Here is a 21,044-nt window from a genome sequence, read left to right on the forward strand (position 1 = left end):
AACATGGCCTGCCCCAGCAATGACATCCCTGCAGATAACCAATAAGCAGTAGAAAGTGCTGATCAAGATGTATTTTGGGCATGTGCTGGCAACACCACTGTCCCGGAGGATGCATGCAGGAATATGTGGCTTCTGCAGCCCCATTACGCTTGGGCAGGAGCCAGGTCCTGATGTGATCAGTCTAGAGCAGCTCTGGGCATGTACTTAACCTGATTTACAGGCAACTTAGGACTTTATAGAAATAAACAGGGAGGAACCTAACCTCCCCCCAGTATTTCAAGGGTTCAGCAGCAGCTGGGTGTGGATTTTGAATGCACACATGAAATTCTGCACAACTCCTTTTCTGGGAATAGCCTGAAGCACACAGCAGATGTCATGGACTGCTGGTCCACTCTCTTTGTGTCATCAAAAGTCTCTGACAGGGTGTTTAAAAAACATTTCTAAAGAAGTTCTGCTTCTTTAGCCTCAGTTCCTACACAAATGGAGCTCAGGTGATTAAGAATATGTCCGTTGTTCTCCTACTCCCTGAAAGTTTTGAACCATGAAGCAATGGCTAGCAGAGTCGAAGGATTAAAGGACACAAGTTGGCAGAAATTTTCAGAAAGCTGCTTGACTGGTAGAGGAGGAAAATCCTCTTCACAATCCCATTGGGGAACCAGCTGTGGCATGAGCTCATGGTCTAACAGGCACAAGAAAGACCACATGGGAGCTCACACTGAAGAAATAACTCCATAGGAAACCTCTTGCTACATGTGGAATTACTTTTTCTTTTGCAGTGTCTAACAAGACAGGCCATAAAAGTTAAACACAGAGCCCCCCTACATCCTTTTCCAGCCAGCATTCGCTGAGAAAAGAAAAAGCACATGCCTTCCCTGCCTTTGTGCGGCTCTGTGTGACTGGCTGGTAAAGCTCATCTGGGTATTGGGAACAGGCTCGTCACACCAGCGCACACCTCAGAGCACGATGAAGGGCTCAGCTCCCCCCTCTGCTAAAGGCACTGCTTGGACAGGAGGCAAGCATGGACCACAGCCCATCAGCACGTATCAGCCTCCTTTACATTGGAGGCTTAATGCTGCTTGCTGGGTGTATGGCAGGATCCATGGTATCAGCGTCCTGTGGGGTCTCTCACATAACAGATTTTGAGGCACTAATGCACACTGCAATTTGCTGGCAGAGGCAGCAAGTTATATGCATGACCTCCAGGTAAGCAGGGAGACATCTGAGCAGAAAAAAGCCGTGCAGTCAAGTCCCTGTGCAGCATGTGGACATGTCCTCCAGAGAGACCTGCTTTGGCACGCAGATGGAGGAAGGAGCTGCTGCTTGTCGCGCTGCTTATTTAAGCCTTGTGCACATTGTGTTGGGAATTTACAATGTGTTACCTAACGTGACGTGACTGGATACAGGCAGAACCAGCTTCACGCCACCCAGAGACAGAGGCAGCTTGCACAGCCAGCACGGCAAAGCCTCTGCCTTCAGCTGAGCCAACCTGTATCTGCCTCTGCTGCACCGTGGGGAGGGAGACGGACAGATGCAGCATCGCTGCGTGTGAAAGATACAGGTGCCTGTTCAGCCCCTCTTCATTGTTCAGGCAGAAGAAGGAAGAGAAGCAATGTAAAAGCAAATGTGTTCTCACTATGTAAGTTTGTATCTTGAGATATATGTTCCAATTTTAGACCTAATCTAGGGAAACCCTTATCCCCAGCACTGCAGACTTACTATCAGATGTGTTCCTCTGCCAGCCTCCTGACAATTTAAGCAGCTATAACAAATCACAGCCATAAAACCACAGAGGTCTGCAGGGGCACACCGACATGATAGGCATGCAGGGGAAGGTACTTGAGTCGTGCCCTCGACTCGCATTAAAGCCTGTCCCAAAAGGCCCAGACAATCAGTAGGTGCCTGGGCTATGCCAACAGAGACCAGACACCCTCCTGGTCATCTTCATCTCTAGGGTGCTGGAAACCACCATTCTTCAAACATCCCTAGTCCGAAGGATCAAAATAATGCTGGTTGATTTGGAGGGAGAATCTGAGATGTTGGGAAATCAGATGATTATCCAAGTGCTTGGGGAAGTCCCAGCAGAGACTCTGTGAAGCTCCTGTGTCCAAAGCTGGTGCATAATCTACCTGCATGGCTTTTCTCCCTTCCTTTGCACTTGCCCTTCACTATGATTGGGAATATCTCTGTGATGCACCTCTCAGCCCCCCGATGCCTTCGCAACCTCCCTCCTGGCCGTGCTGCAAAGGCTGGCTTTGCTCTGGCTCCCATCCCTCCTGCTCCGCTCCCTCCTCTCGCTGCTGCTGGGTTGCCACAGACACGTGGGCACCCAAACTGCAAATCGGCAGAAATAGCTCTAATCCACACTGTTCCCCAGCAAGGGCAGCTCCCTGAGCTTGTTCATGCTGCACTTCCCAGGCAGTGCCAGTAAAACATAAAAGCACAGTCGGGGTGGCTACTGCTGCCAGGAAAATGCATGTTTTAATAGCTCCCGACTTTAAAGCCCTGGCTGACACTGTCCCTATAGCTGTCCCCACATTGTTACTGTTGAAAATGACTGTCCTCTAAGTTGACTTTCCAGGCTGACCTCAAATTTAGAATTTCTCCCAAAACATGTTCTTTGAAACCAGTACCTACATAGTTACTGTCAAGAAGCAAAGCGCTGCTGCTGGACGCCGTCAGGGAGCGGAGGGTGCTGTTTGTCCAGCCAGAGGCACGTAACTGCAATGCAGAGATGCCAGGCACTGACCCAGGCACCCTGGCAGCTGTCACAGGCATGGAGAGAGACTGCCACTTCCAGAACACAACTCATCCAGCCCCAAACAGGTGTTTCAAACTGGTCTGGTGAACCAGACCTTAAAAATTCCCATTTTTCCTCCCCAAGGCTGTAGACACCCAGCTCAGACAGTGACATGTGTGTTACAGGTATTTACAATCAGGTGAGAGGAAACATAATCCTCACCCCAATCTGAGTGCTAGTACAAGCAATGCTGCCTTTTTAAAATATCTACATGCAGGAGACAATTTTTAAAGGGTGAATCATTAATAAAGGAGACACTAGAAAGACAAATACTCAAACTAAATCAGAGGTAAGATGCTGAAGCCTTAAAAAGTCAGCTAAAAATTAAACTGCCTTTTAGGCCAATGGCACCATTTCTGGCAACAAGGACAGCTAGGCAGCTGGTGTGTTGGGACAAGTTCAACTCCAGCATCTCCCCCCGGTACCCTTTCTGCCTGGCTCCAGCTGCGGTCTCTTGCCTTACAGCAGACTATAAACTCTCTGGGACAGGGACTGTCCTACCCTTCTCTATTTCTATTCCACTTAACACAAGGAGCCTTGTCACCCTTGTCAGGTTGTGACAAAGGTGGAAACAGACAGTGCAGGTGAAAAAAATTCACCAAAGGATAACCCCGCCTGAGTGACAGTGGCATCGTTAGGATGTCTCTCCTGAAATTGCCCCATTTCCCATCATTGCTACCCACTGACTAACAGGTCTCCAGGCAATGACACTGAGATCAGAAGCCACTGGCAACTTTGCTTTCAGCAGCATGTCAAAATCATGGAAACACACAGACAGGTATGCAGCCTTCCTTATGTAAGCAAACCCCGATATAAAAAGGACTTTTTAACAAAACAAGCAGATCAGGACACCAATACGCTTTCAGAAGGAAACAAGTTTTTCCCCTTCTGAAATAAGTGTCAGCCCTGGGGCAGTTAAGATCTGCAGTGTCCTTTCAAGCTTAGACAGATTGCAAATATCAGCACAAACCTTGTTATGACAGTATTTTGCTCAATCCTGGCTCTGAGTTCTTCATTCTGCTGTTGCAGCATGGTGATTTTTTCTTCCAGTTTTAAATTTTTTTCAGCCTGCAACGAAAGAAGATTTGTTAAGTCTGAAGAAAGCCCAACATGTGATCCAAGAAGATTTGTTCTTTATCTTTATTTGTCCCTAGAGCGAGTTCTAAAATTTGAGGATAGATGGAGGTGCTCCTCTTGACCGCAGCTGGGATGTAGAGGTCTGACTCACACCACATCATACTGGTGAAGTAAGTGGGGTCATCAGCAGAGCATTGAGCAGAGACAGAGCTGAACTAGCCCTTACTTCTAACTGAGGAGGAGGGCTGTAGTCTCATCCAGCGCAAAAACCCCATCTTCCTCAGTGGTGCCCCCACAACTTCCCTCCCTCGGGAGCCAGCGTTACCAGCCGTTGTTCTTGGACAGGGAGCTGGTGGCACTTGGGGACCATGGGGATGGCCAGCATGGAAAAGGCACTGTGGTGTGAGTGGTCAGGCTAGCGATGAAGGAGTGTGAGGTGGTACGATGTGAGTCATCCAGCTCAACTAACCTCACTGGACATAAATGTCTGGCATCCAGCCTCTCGGATTATGAGTCCCAGTTATGGGGAGGGAAGAGTTACCCATCAGGACAGATTACGCCCAGCAGCAGCCTTAGACTGCTGCCACATTCACATGAGGTGGGCTGCCCTTTGGAGACACTTCACTGCTGACAGTGGCAGCTTAAAAGACAGACTTAAACTAGACATCTAACTTTAAGCTACAATTAAGTGAAATGAATCCTATCCCAAGTGTGGGTAGCTTTTACTCTGGACAGTTCAAGGACAGAGTTTGAGGATGTCAATAGCAGTGTATTCAAACATCAGTAAGATGTTTATAGGCATGTACCATAGCCTCAGATGCCCCCTTTTTTTCCCCAAGTTTTGAATTTGACATATTTTATCACCTTAGTTCTTGGTTTTCCAGCAGTTTGAATTTTGCTGAATTCAACACTTTTGGAAGAAAACAAGATATCACAGGGTGACCTTATCTTTGTGTGAGCTCAGTTATTGAATTTCCCAACCTTTTATAAAGAACCAAAATATTGTGCACTGGAGTTAGCAATAACTCACACTTTATGGCAGACACATCAGTTTTTGCAGTGGTTTCCAGTCTATGCATGTAACCATAAAGAATATTCCTGATTGTCAGATATTCTGGCTTATCCCAGTATATTTTGTTAGAGCAGAACAAGGATTCTGGCCCCAGTTTGAATTGCTCTGAGAGAGGAATCACCATCACAGGCACATTCGCAGCCTCCTCAGTAGTTTTAGTAAGTAGTAGCTATGCCAACATGAAGCATGGGAGAAGACCCGTGCATCTCCTTCCCTCTCCACTGCAACCCTCACCCTATACCACTCCTCTCCTTCCACCTTCATTTCCAGACTCCCTTTCAGCTGACAAGGAGCCAAGCCTGACCCTGTATTTGAAATGCCCTCCTGCTCCCTTACGAGGCATCCCATCTTTCAGAGCATTTGGAGATGCCCTGTAGATGTTCTGGCACTTATGAAGGTAGGTCTTTAAACAGAAAGCACTTGTGCCTTTGGATCACGGTAGACCCAGTGTTTTACTGTGACAAAGGGCAGGTGCAGGATTGTGTGTTCGTAAGTGGTTAATTAGCAAAAGCAGCTAAATGACCAGGAACCATGTAGGCTGTTGGGTTTTGGTTGGTTTTTTTTCTCAGTATAACACTGCAGTCCATGCTTTGAGATGCTGGCTTAGCTCCAGGAGCAGTGTACTGGAAGGAGCGCAGTTAACAATCCTCAGTTTTAAAGAGGCACTTTTCTCTACATCCACTTACTCAAGCGTGTTCAGCAAAATAATCATCTGAGTTCTCAGATTTCCCTGTAAATGGAAGAAAATCTTGCTGAATGCTGTGCTGAACCAGCTGTCCCGGCTCCTCAGCTGAGGTAGTGCCTCATCCTGTCACCACAGTATACGTTTACTGTCACTGTAGGTTACGCCTCACAAAATGAATCCCTCTTCCAATAAAAAAATGTAATTGATGGTGAACTGGGGAGTTCTTCGTTAGGGAACCCCACAAACAAAGGATGAGAAAACAGCACAGGCATTAGTTCAGGGTTGGAGAGACATTTCCTAGCGTAAGCCTTGCTAGGGACTGCTTGCTGAATACTGTTAATTTCTACTTGCAGCTGGGAGCTCCCTAAATGCCTGCACGAGCAGCAGCAAGACACACGCGGCTCAGTCTTCCTCCACTTGCCTTCTCCAGCCCTAAATGATTACCTGACTCCTCTGGGGACGTATGGTGCAGTCTGGTGTACAAAATGAAGCCCTGGAGTACCACAAAGTTCCCCTTCCTCCATTCTTCCTACACCACTTGCCTCGCTAACGTAACAGGCTGAGCAGGTATTACATGAAAAAGCAATACAGATCAACGGATGTGTGGGAGAAATCGAGGGTATCATGGGTGGGTGAAGGGATGGGAGAAGATCCCAATTCCTGAGTGAAAACCTGAGACATGGTATAGTAGAAGCAGCTATGTAGGTTGACAGTAGAACACCACAATACATAGCATTTATGATGCTCTTTGACTGTGTCTTGCCCCAACCCCCTGTGTTTTCTCACCCCTTTTCAGTTCATCTGCTGTAGCCAAACTTTTACTTTTCTACCTCTGTGATGACTCCTCCAGAGGAAAAATAACAACTCACCTGTTTTTCTAGCTCCATAATCATCTTCTCCTGTTGGTGAATCTGATGGTTCTTCATCTCCAGAACATGTTTCAAGCTCTTCAGATCTTTTTCTAAGTGCAGATATGGAGCTCGTACAATCTAGGAAATATACCACTGATTTGGATATCTGTCAGCCATAAATGTATCTTCAGTCATAAGACAAAGTTTCCTCAATGTACCTGGTGGTTTGGGAGTCTCAGTGATGTGAAAACCACCTGGACCTCAGCCTCCCCAGCCCATCTGAACCCTGATATTCTCTCCTAGACCATCCTTTTGGCTGCATAGTCAACAGTAACTTTCTTTTGACCACCCTTATGGCTAGAAGGATGGGATACCAGGTTGTTCAGCAACCTCATTCCTACTCATAGCTTGGGAACTGCACGAGGTGTTTTATGATAGTGCAGGGATTTTGGCTTGGGAAAAGTACAAGCATGAAACTGAGGAAACCAGACAAGGGGGCTGGAGATGAAAGCTACAGTGTTCTGCCTCGCCTGCACCACGGCATCACAGTGCCTGTTAACAAAGGTCAGACCTGGTGGGAAGAAGTTCCTCCTCTGCCCAAGAACTTCAGATGTAGAGGATACCAGAGTTCAACTCATGGGCAAAAGATGTGCTCTGTATTATACTGATGAAATACTGTCGCTGACTTAAGCTGTTCTGGATTTTTCCCAGTGTAACTCATTCCAGTGAACTGCCTGGTGGTACTTGGCACTAACAGCACTGTGACACAGCAGAATTTGTCCTTTCATGTAAATTAAATACTGCAGCAGAGGTGGAAAGGGACTGACACTACCTGTTTCCCATGGCCAAGCCTGTTTCAAACATTTGTACTCCTTTCCTAAGGAGTTTTCTCATCTAAAAACTCACTGATCCCCTTGCTCATCCCACTATTTTCATTCTGTCCCCTCTGTCATGCTGATACAACTGCCCATGGGGTTGTGCTGCGAACAAGTTAAAAGAAAACTCTTTTTGGAGGGGCATTTCAGGGTTATTTCATTTCAGATAAATAATTGCAGTGTCTGTTTACTTACACACTGTAAATAAACAGCATGGCCCAAATAGACAGCAGTTGAATAAATGCTTCATATGACAGGGCTGTCCCCTGCAAGTCCAGAAAAAAATGAAGGGATAGAGAGGATATCAAAGAAGTTGGTTCAGAAGGCACAAAAAAAGAAACATAAATGTGAAAAGACAAAAAGTAAAGAGAAAGAGAGGAAGAAGGGGAAGAAGAATAGACAGCAGCAAGGACATAAAATGGAGTTAATGAAATATTTTGGAAACAGAGCTACAAATGCTGGGTGAAAGAATAAAGAAAAAGAAGTGAACTCAGAAAATGATGGACCTAAGCTAAGATTTCTGACTCTTCCGCAGAGCTGAAGATCTGGGGTCTCGGTTGGGACCTGCCCTGCAGTTGCTGGGGTAAAGATCCCATTGCTATCCACTGAATTGCGTGATGTGAGTCATACTTAGAAACACGTATCTTGATGACTATATAGTTATAGTTGTCATCTACCTTCAGTTGCTCTTCAGTGTTTTTCTTCAGAGCCTCTTCAAATCGGTCTGCTTTGGCCTTAAGAGACTGGTTCTGGAAGGTGAGGGTGTCTATCTGGTCCTGAAGGGGAGACACACCAATGAACACACCAACCACACTACCACCCCTCTTAGATTCATATGAGTCAATCTGCACTATGAAATCACCAGGGGAGCTGAACAAGGCTTAGAAACCTCTACAAGGTGGTATTTTTTTACGTAAGGCCACTTGAACATACAGTGGGAGTTTTGATAATCCAGTGCCTCAGACAATCCCGAAATCCCTGCCACACCTGCGGCAAGTCCTCCCTTAAGAGAGCTGGCATTTATATCACAGGCACAAAAGAGACCATTTGTGCAGTCCCTAGCGTCTGAACGAGGCAGTAGATACCCCATCCTGCTTCCTTCACCTTTCTAGGCTTCTGACATGGTAACAAGCAACGATGAGTTAGTGGTGTGCACTTTAAATGACCGTCATTTCACCTCAGAGCTATGCGCAGGAACACGTTATTTTAAACAATCATATTTCTGTTACCATCAAAGGCATTCCTGTTACCTCTCTATATACAACATCTGTAAAAGCCACAGTTGCTGTGAAAGTGGTATTCTTATCTTTCATATATGTAATTTCTTGGCTGTAACGTTACATCAGTGCTTATTGCAAAACTGCTGACATGCCTCGAACTGTCACAGCCACATGAGGAAGGCAGTGACAGTTGCTGCGTGTAACAGTATGCGCTTGTCAGGGGTTTCAAAAACTGTAATTCATCTCTGCCTACAAAATCAAACAGAGCCTGAATTATTTGCTGTGGCATCTTTACTTGTTCACACAAGATTTCCAAACTTAGAGTGAATCACAGGGGCACGCTTCTGCCCTCCCCTCCTTGGCATTTCTTCATCTAGAGAGTGAGAACAGCGTGGAGTTATTAGGATTGAAAAAGCCAAGATGATCTTGAGCTTGGTGTTATATAGTGGGATATGGGAGATGTGATGCGCAGGGCTGCAGAGCAGGGCCAGCCCTGGGGCACCCCTGATCAGGGACCGTGTTGCCCTCCGGTGGGAACGGAGATGTGTCTACACTGCGGGATCGTGTCCCCCACGTTCAGGCAGCGGGGAAGAGTTTAAAGCACAGGCACGGGGCCAGGCAGGGAGACATCAGCGTTTCTGAGCCTCAGGGATGCCTGCTGGAGGGTACTATGTACACAAGGTGAAGCTCACAGCCACCTCAGGTGCTGGAGCCCTCCCCACCATGCAGAGAAGAGCTCAACTTTGCTCCCTGTGCTGGGCCAGAAGTCAGCAGGGTCAAAAGGACATTTCTTTGCTTTATTCAGCTGCTTTTTCATCCCTTTTGGTTTGCCCGCTCTTCTCTTTCAGACAGTAGTTTGCTGAACCAGCCAAGGGGGAGGAAAAAAACCTGAGGAGGCACCTTTGCTGTCAGATCCCAGTTTGGACAGGCGGAGGACAAGAGGTACTATAGCAGGTAAGAACCAAGGGCCTGATGTGCTGGCAGGTGGCAACGGGGCTGGGGCTGCCCCATCAGCTGCTCCGCAACGTCATTACGGGGGTGGGAAATAATGAAACTGCTAACCTGGAGTGACAGCCGCAGTTTTTCAAAATTCTCTTCTAATTGTGCCTTTTCCAGTTTGTGAGCAGCATTCAGTTCTGGGGAAGATACACAGACATGACATTGCTAAGCGAAGTCCAGCAAAGCAGGGTCCAAGAGCACAGACATCGTGAGCCAAGAGCAATTTGGGATGCAGTTTTAGGGCATGGAGGTTAAGTAGGAAACTGATAGTAATATACCCTGTGACCTTAGGTGACTTGTTCTGAGGATCGAGATTTCCTAATCTTTCACTGGTTGCAGGTACCTCTATTTCTACATGATTAGCTTCTGATTTTTCAGAACTGCTCAGAAGTCCCAGCTCCCGAGGGCTCTGATCTGAAAATGCTCAATCTGACTGGTCATTTACCAATTCGGAGTGAGTATCCCTAAATCAAAGATTTTAAAATTAAATATATTTAAATTATTGGGTTGCAGTTTCTTTGGGAAGATAGAGAGAGGGCCAGGAACTCAGATGCAAAAATGCAACTGACGGTGCTTCTCCAGGAGCTGTGGCAGATGACCTGTGAGGTTTTTTTCCATTAGTGAGACTGACAGACCCCAAAGACAAAAAAAGTCGTCTATTTCTATTATATGATTAAAGATTTCACTACTAGAGCAACTCACTCTTGATTTAATGATAACCAAAAGTTTAATAGCAAAAGTGGAATAAAGTTTAATCTCTAAACCAACGGCATCAAACTGTCATTCACTACAGCAGTAGCACCTACCTTTGTAGTATACGGACACTCTATTTTTTGTGTCTGTATCCCCAAACCCATGGGGTTCTGCCCTCTAACCATTGCTTGCTAGCCACAATAACAGCAGCAATAATATTAACACTTTAGTGCCCTGTACAGCCCACTAGACCGAAGCTGCTGCAATGCCTTTTCCAGGCACAGGAGGGCATTTCATACCCACACCAGGAACAGAGACCATAAACTTTGGCCACGAGAGCCTTGATAAACCACAGTCAAGTTTTATCATCAGAAAATACTAACAAAACCGGACAGATAAGAATATTCTCAAGCAAGGAACATCTTTCCCCTCCCCCCCTTCAAAATTGTATATGTTAATTTAAAAATGGTATGCTAGATGCTATCTCAGCCTACAAGAGAGGGGAGCAGACTGTTCTCAGCTCCTGTCATGCTCTGGACTCTGACACAGTGCAGAGCTAAGCAATATGGGGGGAAATATTGCAATAAGCGGTATTTGGGAAAGTTGTGGGAACACTTACTAGAGCTATTTAAAAATCAGACCCTCATCTTTATGTGTAAAAAACAAAGAGGGAGATTGTACAGATAACTGTTAAATATCAGCTAAAGCATGTACAAAGACATGTGTTTAGATACTGAGCTGGTAGGGAGGAAACATGTCTGTCTGCAGCATCAAATCCCGTGGAAAAACTGTAACACAAAATAAAGATAACAGTGCTGAGGTGTAGATTTGCACCAGTGTGTGGCTCTAGTCTGCTCAGCATGGCCAGACTTTTGCTACTGAAAATGATGAGTCTTTTTTTTAGAAGCAGTGTAGGCATTTAAGCACCAAAAATTCAGAGATGTTCAATGAGCTCTAGCGTCCTGAGCAGCCAAGGATTAGGCTCTTGAGAAAAGTCTGTGTGTGAAGTGAGGTGGAATTTGGACTCATGTTCAGCGACCCATTGAGAAAGCCTTGTCTTTGGCCCAAAGACCTCTCAGATAGTCTTAGGTCCATGTCAGATGCTGCACACACTGCACACAGCTCTCCCCCACCCCAAAGATGAAGCTGGTGGTCCACCCCACATGAAAGCACTAGACCAACACAAATTTTCTGTATCATCTGTTCTGGATGAAGAAAATCCAGGCTTACACAATCTCACTACAGCACTAATTCCTGCTCCGGAATAGCCCTGCAGCCATTGGGTTGTCTTTGACTTACCTTGAATCTTGCAGTCATTCTCATCCTGCAGTACTGTAATGGCGACTATGTGGTTATTTTCCAACTGTAACATTGCAGCTTCGTGTACAGCTGTGATATCTTCCACCTGTTCCAACAACAACGAATGGAGACATGGACGCACGGTTAGACATGCTGTGGCACACTGACAAGCTGCTGCTAGAGAGCTCCAGTGAGCTGGAAACAGTAAAGGGATCTACAGAGCGTGACACTTCTAGCACCTGAGCCAGTTTTATTCATCATGAAACAGGCATGTTGATGCATTGAGTGGTAGTGTGTAGTCACTGCTGATGGTATTTTTGTTCCTTTAACTTAATGGTGATGAAAAAGGTACATAAGAAAGCAAAAGGCCAGAAATCCCTTAAGTGAACATTTACAAAATGTTCAGAAATCTCAACATTCCATCAATCTAAACAATATTAATGACCTGACTCCCTCTGACTGTGAGATAAACATGCGCAGTTCTGAACCATCCTGGGTTTGTCTTCATGACACTTTGCTGCAATGATTTTTACTGTAAGGTCTTGAATTAACTTCCATGGAAAGTGCCTATGAATTATTCATAGTTGTAAAATATTTATTTCTAGAGAAACATTGAAATTACAGTCAGTGGTATGTAAAATGAATTGCGATCTATCACACTTTTACTTGAAAAAGAGTATCCTACAAAGTCATTAATAACCAAATTCCTATGTCCTCTTGAATCATGTATGAGTCCACTTCCAACAAACTGATGAAAGATATGGCAGCACCTTTTTCAGTGCAGACACAAGAGTTTTCAGGCTGGTGTGGAAGTAACCAAGACGGCAGTGAAGCCACAGAACTTTTTCCCGCTCTCATATTGAGGCCAGAAAGAGGTCCTGCTGCTGGGGACTGCCCAGCAAACTGCACCACACACCACATTGCACACAGCCTCACGGGAGCAGGGGATGCAGTTGGAAGAGGCATGTGGGCAGCCTGTGCTCCTGTGCACCCGATGGGTTGGGGACTTCTTCAGTACATTGTTACCAGACTTGGCTAAAGGCGAAGCAAGATCCCCAGTGATGGTGCTTTGATATGCATCATTAAAGAAAATACAGTGAGAAGTGGTCATCAAGGTTAAGTCGGTGGTCCAGAGCGGTTTCCAAATGCAATGCATCGATTTGCTTTTCTGGGTTTTGTAATGACAGTGATCTTATTCCCTACATTTAACATATTATCTGTGATATCTGGCAATGCAGAGGATCAAACTGTTTTACTTTTACAATGAAACAGCTGTTCATTGCAAAGTGACTTAATGTTAGACAGCTTTTCTGCTCACTGTTATGTTAAATAATGGTAGAAGGATACTGCAGCTGAGCATGTCTTGACTGGAATAAATGTTATTTCATTGCATTTAACTGTTGAAAATATGTGTTAAGATTACTCAACAGAAGCAAAATTTCCAACCGTATTGGAGAAAGCATGCTCTTGGGATGAAAGATGAGCATTTAACATGGAATTTAAAATTACCCAAGCTCATTTTCATAATAATGTAGGACACAACTGGTGGTGGTGGAGAACTGGTTGCAAAATAATGGGGACTCAGCTTGCTGATGTATTGCACGAAAGAGCAGGGAAAGGGAGGCTAGATGACTCAATGGGCTACTAATGGGATAGGGACTATCTACCCAGAGTGCTATGTCCTTGTATATGGTGTCTGCGTGCTGAAACCTCATGAGCATTGCCATGTTCTTTACCTTGCCCTTGCTTAAGTCTTTATTCGTACTCTAATTGCTTCTCAGCTGAGCAGCTTCCCATAGGAATGATTATGCTCAACTCCATCGCCTTCAGAAGGTGAAGGGGTCTCCTTTTGCTGCCACCATCCTTGGCAGGTTATCTATCTATAAAGCCAATTAAATATGTTCCAAATGGTCTCCAGGGATTTTTCTGTCTTCTATATGTTACATATCCACATCCCAAATGACTCTTTTTAATCTTCCAGCGTGACCCCCTGCCTGCAATTTTTCATAGCAGGTAGTCTACTTGGCACTGGGAACCAGAAATCTTGGATACTAATTCCAGCTTCACCACTAACCTACTCCATAGGCTTGATCAACTCACTTAACTCGTGTCATGGTTATTTCTGTCTATAAAAAGAAGCTCAGATGGGATCTTTAAGGCTTAATAAAGTAAAATCAAGAGAAGGCTCTAGCAGGAGAAGTTCAATATGTTGGTGGACAAAACAGCTTGAGCTGAGCAGCTCAAGCAAGAAACACTGGCAAGCCAGGATCGTAGCCTTTACTTTGCAATTTTGCCCTTAGCTGCAAGGAGAACAGAGAAATATTGAGATGCATTGGCACACCTGGCCAGTTTGTGAGGAGTTTGGCTATCATGCTCTGCTATGCTAAAAGAGCTGCCTCATCTCCTCAGAGACAGCTGAGCCTCCAAAATCTGATAACTGTGTATCCAAAGAAACAACAGCTATCTTGTGCAAAAGTAAAATGTGGCTACAGCAATACAGTGCAGAAGACTAAGTTGTGACTGGAAATCATGAATTAGGATGACTACCTTGCAAATTAGATGTGTGGATACATAAACAACCGCAGAGCCACAGTTAAAAGGATTTAGCTGTTGTTATTGTGTTCATGAACACAAGCTTAAAATTCCCCCATGCAGACAGACAGCTCAAGGACAAGGCTTTTCTCATACCCAGCATAAGAACTCTTTAGCCTATGGATTAGGTACCTCTACTCTAATGCTGGCTGGGACCAGCACCAGTGTCAGAGCTGAACGACTCTGGTCCTTCAAGCAGGCTTGCTTGTTTTGGCATGCTCTGAGCTGGGCACTTCTCCTCTTCCTCCAAGAAGAAGGGGAAGAAAGAACCAGAGGATTATAAACCGTTTGGGTCGGCAGTTGTTAGGGATCCTTATTGCTCATGCACCTTGGTTCCTAGATTAACAAAGTTCTCCTTTTTCTTGGCCAAGAAACATTGTTGGTGAGCAGCTTTCCAACCTGGCCCGTCAGCCTCCTCCAATCCAAGGGCACTCAACACAGGATGGGTGTAAAGCAGAGTAGGAATTCAATGGCAAAACCTGCTAAAACTCATCATGAGATACTAACAGAACCACGGACTGAAAAGATGGGCTTAAACTCTGAGATACTAGGGTCACAGCAGCACTTTCGAAGCAGTGGAGAGAAATGTTTGTGTGATCTTCAGTAATTCAGGGAACAAAGAGCTCTGAAGCAAACCAGAGGGCTGGAGGAGAACTATTTGCCCTGCAAAGGCAAAGATGTGTTTCCATTGCTTCTGTGTGGCAATTAATAGAATCACAACAGATGAGAACATGCGAAAAGTAAGTATACTTGTAGTCAAGTCCTATGGTGACCTATATCACCCTTTTTTGCACTGATCAGTTTGAGGGGAAAAACCCCACCTACTGTTCTTGTCGTCCCAGGAGCCTGCAGAAACACTTCAAAGAGCAGAGAGCCATAAACTATCTTAGCAAAAAAACTAACTCGTGGAACAGATTCCTTCACAAATGCCAGTGCCTGGTGATCCAGGAGAGGCAAGGCTTGGAGCTAGAGCTAATATCTTCTACTAGGCAAACTGACATGCTGACACAGTGAAAGAAAAAAAAAGCCAAGGCTTTTGGGAACACCACCCCTCCTTCATGTCAGAAAGCAAAGCAGAAAATTTGAGGGGCATTGCAAGAAAAGCACCTTGCATAAACTGAAATAAGAACCAGAAGACAAGGCTCAGCATAGCTTCTAAGCATTTACAGAGAAAGATTTTTAAAAATCTGGTTTAGAACACAAAAATCTATTTGACAGCACCTTCTAATACATCTTTGAAAATCAATGTACTGACAGAAAAAGGTCATTTGTCTGGGACAAAACAGCCCAGTCACATAAAGCCTTTGTGTAGCACGTTACAAGCCTGAAAATCAGTAACGACCAGCAAGCCCAGCAATTAAAATAGGCAAAATCCAGCGAGAGTGCTTCAACCTCCGTGCCAAACAATCAAACCAAATTGCACGATGGTACCCAGGACATCAGACACTCTGGGGCACAGGTCAGGATGCCATGTGTCTGTCCGTCACGGTTGCCTGACCCATGTGCCAGTGAGGACCACGCTGTGCCCAGCCCCAGTGTACTAATGGTGTTACCCAATGAATCTAACACTGGGCAGCTGTGACGTGAGTGACATAAAACTGTCACCATCTCAGTTTGTCTTTTCACTCCCATCCCAGGACAGTTTTACAGTACATCGAGTACAGGCCGTAAATGGTATCATTTCCCTTTTTACAAATAGTTGACCTTAAAGACAGTGGGCTGCCATCTCGGCTGTGCTGTGTTGGTGCTCTCCTCTCCCATGCCCTCAGTGCAGGCTAGACCCTTTCCCTGGCTCCTGGAGGTGCTTCAGCTGTGTCTGCATGGTGCTGCACCAGCCTTTACCTCTTAAATGGTTTAAATTAACTCAGGCACAGGCTCTGCTGATGGGGCTGGTTTGCTTCTGAGCCCACAACAAGTGCCGTCATCCTCCTTAGGAATGGCATGGAGCATGTCTGCGCTCTGCACCCCACTGCAGTGCCTGCCATCAGCCCGCTCCTTGGGCACAAGCAGGGGGGGAGCAGCAGCTCTGGGGCCTCGGCCACAGGCTCCTGCTTCAGGCAGCAACCCCAAAATGCCCACTGGAGGTACCCTGAGATACAGAGTATGCAGACATACAACCTTCTCCTTGACCTTTGGACACATTCATCCATCCATCCATCCATCCATCCATGTCACAGAGGACATCTACACTGCACTGTTGCTGCCAATTTACATTGCCTCCGAGAGTGAAAAATTCACCCACCACCACCTCCAGCTTCCCTGGGCATTGGCAAAATCCCCATGTTGGAGAGAACAATGCTGACAAACAGGGGGTCTGTTGGCTGGGCTCACGTTTCACAGACAACTGGCCCTTGTGCTGCATCAGACCCATGGCAGCAGGCTCTGCTGCATGTCAAAGCCTGATGGCACAGATTGCAGAGCGCACCTGAGTGTGGCGGATATTCGTGTGAGAAAAGCCCTCACGAACTGTGGTGCTGGGCAATGGGTAAGAGTTGCAGCTGGAAAAATCAGAACTGTATCTGCTGCTCACTGAGTGCAAAATGAGAAAAGGCCAGGTAAAGGCATCGTTGCCATAATCCAGAGCAGGATGTTCTGCCACCATGCGAGAGGTGCCCATAGGTGAGTTACTGTGTTTATTCACCCCAGCCCTTAAAAATAAAAGTACCTGCATGTGAGAGTATTCCTACCTACATACAGAAAGCAAACTGAGGAGAAACACTTAGGATGTACAATCTACGCGATCAGACTGAACAGTGGAGCAGAAGTCAGGGAACCTGGAGTGTGTCGCCTGCTTGACATTGAGGCTACATGTTGCATGGGCCCTATCGCTCCACTGTACCACCCTTTAACTAGCACTGCAAATAACAATGGGTACAGCTCTGCTGGCCTCACCTGTGTTGAGCAGATTCTTGTTCAACCCTTCATTTCATATAAATTGACTACAAAAGGTGGACTGGGGAGCAAGCATGCATGGGGAGCAGACGTAGTATTAATATTTGTGTTGTAAAACATCTGGAGGCATGTGAAGACAAGACATGGCAATGTAATGTGCTACTATGTAGAAATACCAATCGGAACAATAGGGTGGAAAAGCAGTAAAGATAGGAATATTTTTTTCCAATCATCAGTTGGTTACCAGTGTTTTATGTTGGAGTGTTCAATACATTTCATTACCTGAACCCACTCAGTACTGGCATGGTCTACTCTGCAAAGGGAACAGGCAGAGACTGACCTGATCCTGATGCTGCAATTTGACTTGCTCCAGCTGCAGCCTGTGCTCCTCCTGCAGGCTCTCCTTCTTGGTGTTGTACTCTTCCTGCAGCCGCTGCTCCAGCACCTGCAGCTCCTCCTGCTGCTGCCTGTGAAGCTGCTTCACCTCCTCCTCAAAGCGCCTCTCCAGCTCCTCCTTCTCACTCTGTAGTTTCTTCCATCTCGACGTGTTGAGGGCTGTGGAGACAAGACCATACAGTCAGGCTCTGAACTCCTCGGGATGGCATTGGGTCTGTTTGTACAGCACTGAGCACAGTGGTTCTCGCCAGCCCTGGGGCTCCCATGAATTTCAGACATCAACAAGCTCTCACTGTTGCCTCTTTCTCTGTCCCACTCTCTCACACACACACATATACATGCATTTGTTTAAATAGAGGCACTGGCATTGCAAAAGCTCATGCAAAACAGATCCAATTAAGTATAATAATAGTAATAATAATGGAACTCCATGGACCTGCAGGGTGACTAGATATCCCCTCCTGGCCAGCACAGTCTTGGATCCACAAATCAAGGCTTTGGGGCTTTACTTTGCCTTGAATATAAGAAACAGCATGTGAGACAATCACTTGACACGAAGCCTTTCAACTGGGATACAAGATTTTCCTTCTCTCCTTCTCTCAAGCCACAGTCTTGGCTCAGTCCCCACTTCCAGTGATGTGCCAAGAAGGCAGAATATGCCTGGGCTCTTGAGGCACATCCTGTGCACATCTTATGCAGGGAGTGTGATTGACCACTTGACCAGGAGAAGGAGATGCATCTCATACATCCCATTTTCCAGCTGTTAGAAGCTGCTCACCCCATAAACCTGTCTTTCGCACCAGCTCCATTGAGAACCTCTTGAATCCATTAATGCACACTTATTTAAAATATTTTTATATTCAAAGCACTACCTTGTGTGTTTCATGAAATCAGAGAGCGCAAATGAAAGGCTGGTACTGAAGGAAATCGGGAAATGTGAAATTTTTACTCTTGTGAGCTAACAGTGACCATGCCTCTGAATTCACAACCATGTCTACAACTAGTTTCAGGAGGTGTATCTCCAACAGTTTCATCAAGTCAAGGATGTTCAGCCTATTTCCCCATTTGGTTCCTCACATATTTTGTTCCCCAGGTCCAGGACAGCAGTGTAATGAACACTGTGTCCTTGGCCTTTTGCTTTGCTAAAGAATGGTTGCAATCAATCAAGATATTGAAGACCTGATGAAAGTTGGACAAGGTCAGCCAGACTACATTTAGAGAGAAAGTTTGCTTACTTGCAAAGGTCTAACAGGTAAGAAGTGATTAAAATCACCATGACTATAACATTCAGAACAACATTAGAGAAGAAAAGATGTGTTTTTAATAGCACTGCTAGACCTTCTTTCTGATTTAGGCCCATAGCTGGTTTAGAAAAATTATCACCTTTTAAATATACCATCTGTATTAGGCACTCATTCCTCCTTTTCCTTTCGGAACGCATGCACAGACCTGTATGGTGGTGTAAATCAGTGACCTGGAAGCAGCTATCTCCCTGGGTAGACAACTTGCGAAAGTTTCAAAAACACGTTTATCCTATGACTGCCATTTTATATTTGCTCAATGTCCGTGGCAAAAAACCACTTGTGTTTTCCTGTCTCTTTCTACTATGGTATCAGACATTTTTTTGAGGATAGCAACAATTTGTCAAAGTTACCAACGGCTGTGACCACAGCTCACATTAGGTGCATCCGTGCAAGGTAGTTTGGGCACCCAAGCTAACCATCCCTTTCCCCACATAGCTGTTTTTCACCCTGCTTAGAGCTCGGCTTCCACACTTACTGGACAATAATATCCAGACTTGCTCAGTATGTCCTGACAGATATCACTACTGGGGTCCTGTTCTGATCCTGATCTTTTCTGGAGCACTGAGAGGGACTCTGTGTCCCTTTCAAGCTCTCTGCTCCTTACAGAAAGAGAGGAAGTGAGCCTCAACCAGTGAGCTCAGCACCGCAGCAGCATCACACAGAAATCTTTCCCACCTGCCTCCTACCCGAAATGGAACAGTGCAATTTATATGGTCATTAGCTGAAATGTCTTGTCTCCTGGTGGTTTGGATTATAGCTCTAAACCCTCTCTCTTGCTTTTCACTTTTTGATTTTCCTCACCATGCAAAGAGATCCCAGAGCTGGAGGACAAGGGGTAATGCTTGCAGCTCTGCCTTCAGTAGAATTCAAACTTACTCAAGCTTTAAATTGGAGCTGTAATGAATCCCATCTCTCTCCAGCCTCTCTAATGAGATTATTCAGCACACAGGGAGGCTGGGCAATGAAATGACATGCTCTAAACAAAAGAAAGTCCATCTGAAACACTTTCTGTAACCCGAAACACAAAACTATTCAAACTATTCGCATCTTGCAAATCAAACTCTGATGCAGGTGCAAAATGGAGGGAGGAGGAAAGCAGGGAAAGAGTGCACGGCACATTCCACACACACTCAGAAATGCTATTGCAGGCAGAAAATTATACCATTGCCCAGGAAATTTGCCCTATACTGAATATCAAGCACCTCTAACAATAAGGAGTGATCCCTACCAGAGTCTCCCAGGTGGAGACAAATGAGGCCAAGGACTGAAGTGGTGAGAAAAGACTGAATCTCTTCTTAGACAGGAGATGGACCTTTGGGCCTGGCTCTGCTGAGACAGGAGTAGCAGAAGTAGACCCCGTGCAGCCCAATACAAGGTCTGTGGATCCCTTACCCGGCTGGGGAGCAGGAACCAGCGTGGGAGAGCCTGTCTTGCAGAGCCAGCGTTTAACCAGCTGCGGCTTCAGCAGGTGGTTCTGGTGAACCAGGCTGAATCGCCTCCAGCAGCGCCCAGCAACAGATGCCTGAACAGAAGACCTGCTAATGTTGCTGGAAAACAGTGAATTTTGCTTTCAGATATCAGGATACGGATACTGTAAAAGTGAGCTCCTCTTGTGGAAAAAAAAAATCTCTAAGAAAAGTTATATAAATGCAATGCTGGCATGGAACAAATGGCACAAGACAAACAGAACACAACTGCTATTGGCTGCTATTGGAAGAGTTACACCCTGGTTTTCTTTTTCCTTCTCTGTAGGTATTTCAATTGCTGCTTACAGGCTGGAAATTGCTCTGACATAACATGACGTTTCCTGGGATGACAGCGTGCTGGGTGAAATGAGAGCGGCTGCAATTGCCTCCCTACTCCCTGAACACCGAGTGGCTTTACGGTGTAGAACAGATGAGCAAAACCCATTTCAGGCTGGGCTGGGAAGGTGAGGGAAAAGGAGATGTCACTAACGGACTGATCCTCCCACACAAACCCAGCCTGAGCTGCAGCCCAGCCTGCCCAGCCCTGACACTTTGCATTCGGGGGGCAACTCTCGTGGGAACTGGAGGGCTGGTGTCATGTGGCCTTGCATAGGGACCGTCTGCTTCTGCCATGAGAAATGGTCTCTTTGCCCAAAAGTGATACAGACTCTGCTCTTACTCCTCACCCTTGGTCACAGATTCACAGACAAATCACAGCCACCTCACTCAGGTTAAGTATCCAGGAGGAGGTGGCACGCAGGCTTTGGCTTTCAAACTCTTGTGAACACAGATAATATGAATTTCAAACCTGACATCTGATTGTCTT

The 21,044-nt window shown here is 45.8% G+C and overlaps 1 protein-coding gene across 4 annotated transcripts in view; it reads right to left on the reverse strand.

The window, feature by feature from the left end:
• MTUS2 (microtubule associated scaffold protein 2) overlaps positions 1-21,044 on the reverse strand; it is a 324,919-nt gene that overhangs the window by 5,615 nt on the left and 298,260 nt on the right. For all 4 annotated transcript variants that reach the window (XM_054812918.1, XM_054812935.1, XM_054812912.1 and 1 more), the window contains 6 exons: positions 17,393-17,607; positions 11,569-11,674; positions 9,640-9,713; positions 8,035-8,133; positions 6,501-6,620; positions 3,768-3,865 (listed from right to left, as the gene is read on the reverse strand). In XM_054812918.1, coding sequence (XP_054668893.1) covers positions 3,768-3,865; positions 6,501-6,620; positions 8,035-8,133; positions 9,640-9,713; positions 11,569-11,674; positions 17,393-17,607 — 712 coding nt within the window. The remainder of the gene's footprint in view (positions 1-3,767; positions 3,866-6,500; positions 6,621-8,034; positions 8,134-9,639; positions 9,714-11,568; positions 11,675-17,392; positions 17,608-21,044) is intronic.

The sequence above is a fragment of the Grus americana genome, chromosome 1, assembly GCF_028858705.1.
Source record: "Grus americana isolate bGruAme1 chromosome 1, bGruAme1.mat, whole genome shotgun sequence".
Classification (NCBI taxonomy): Eukaryota; Metazoa; Chordata; class Aves; order Gruiformes; family Gruidae; genus Grus; species Grus americana.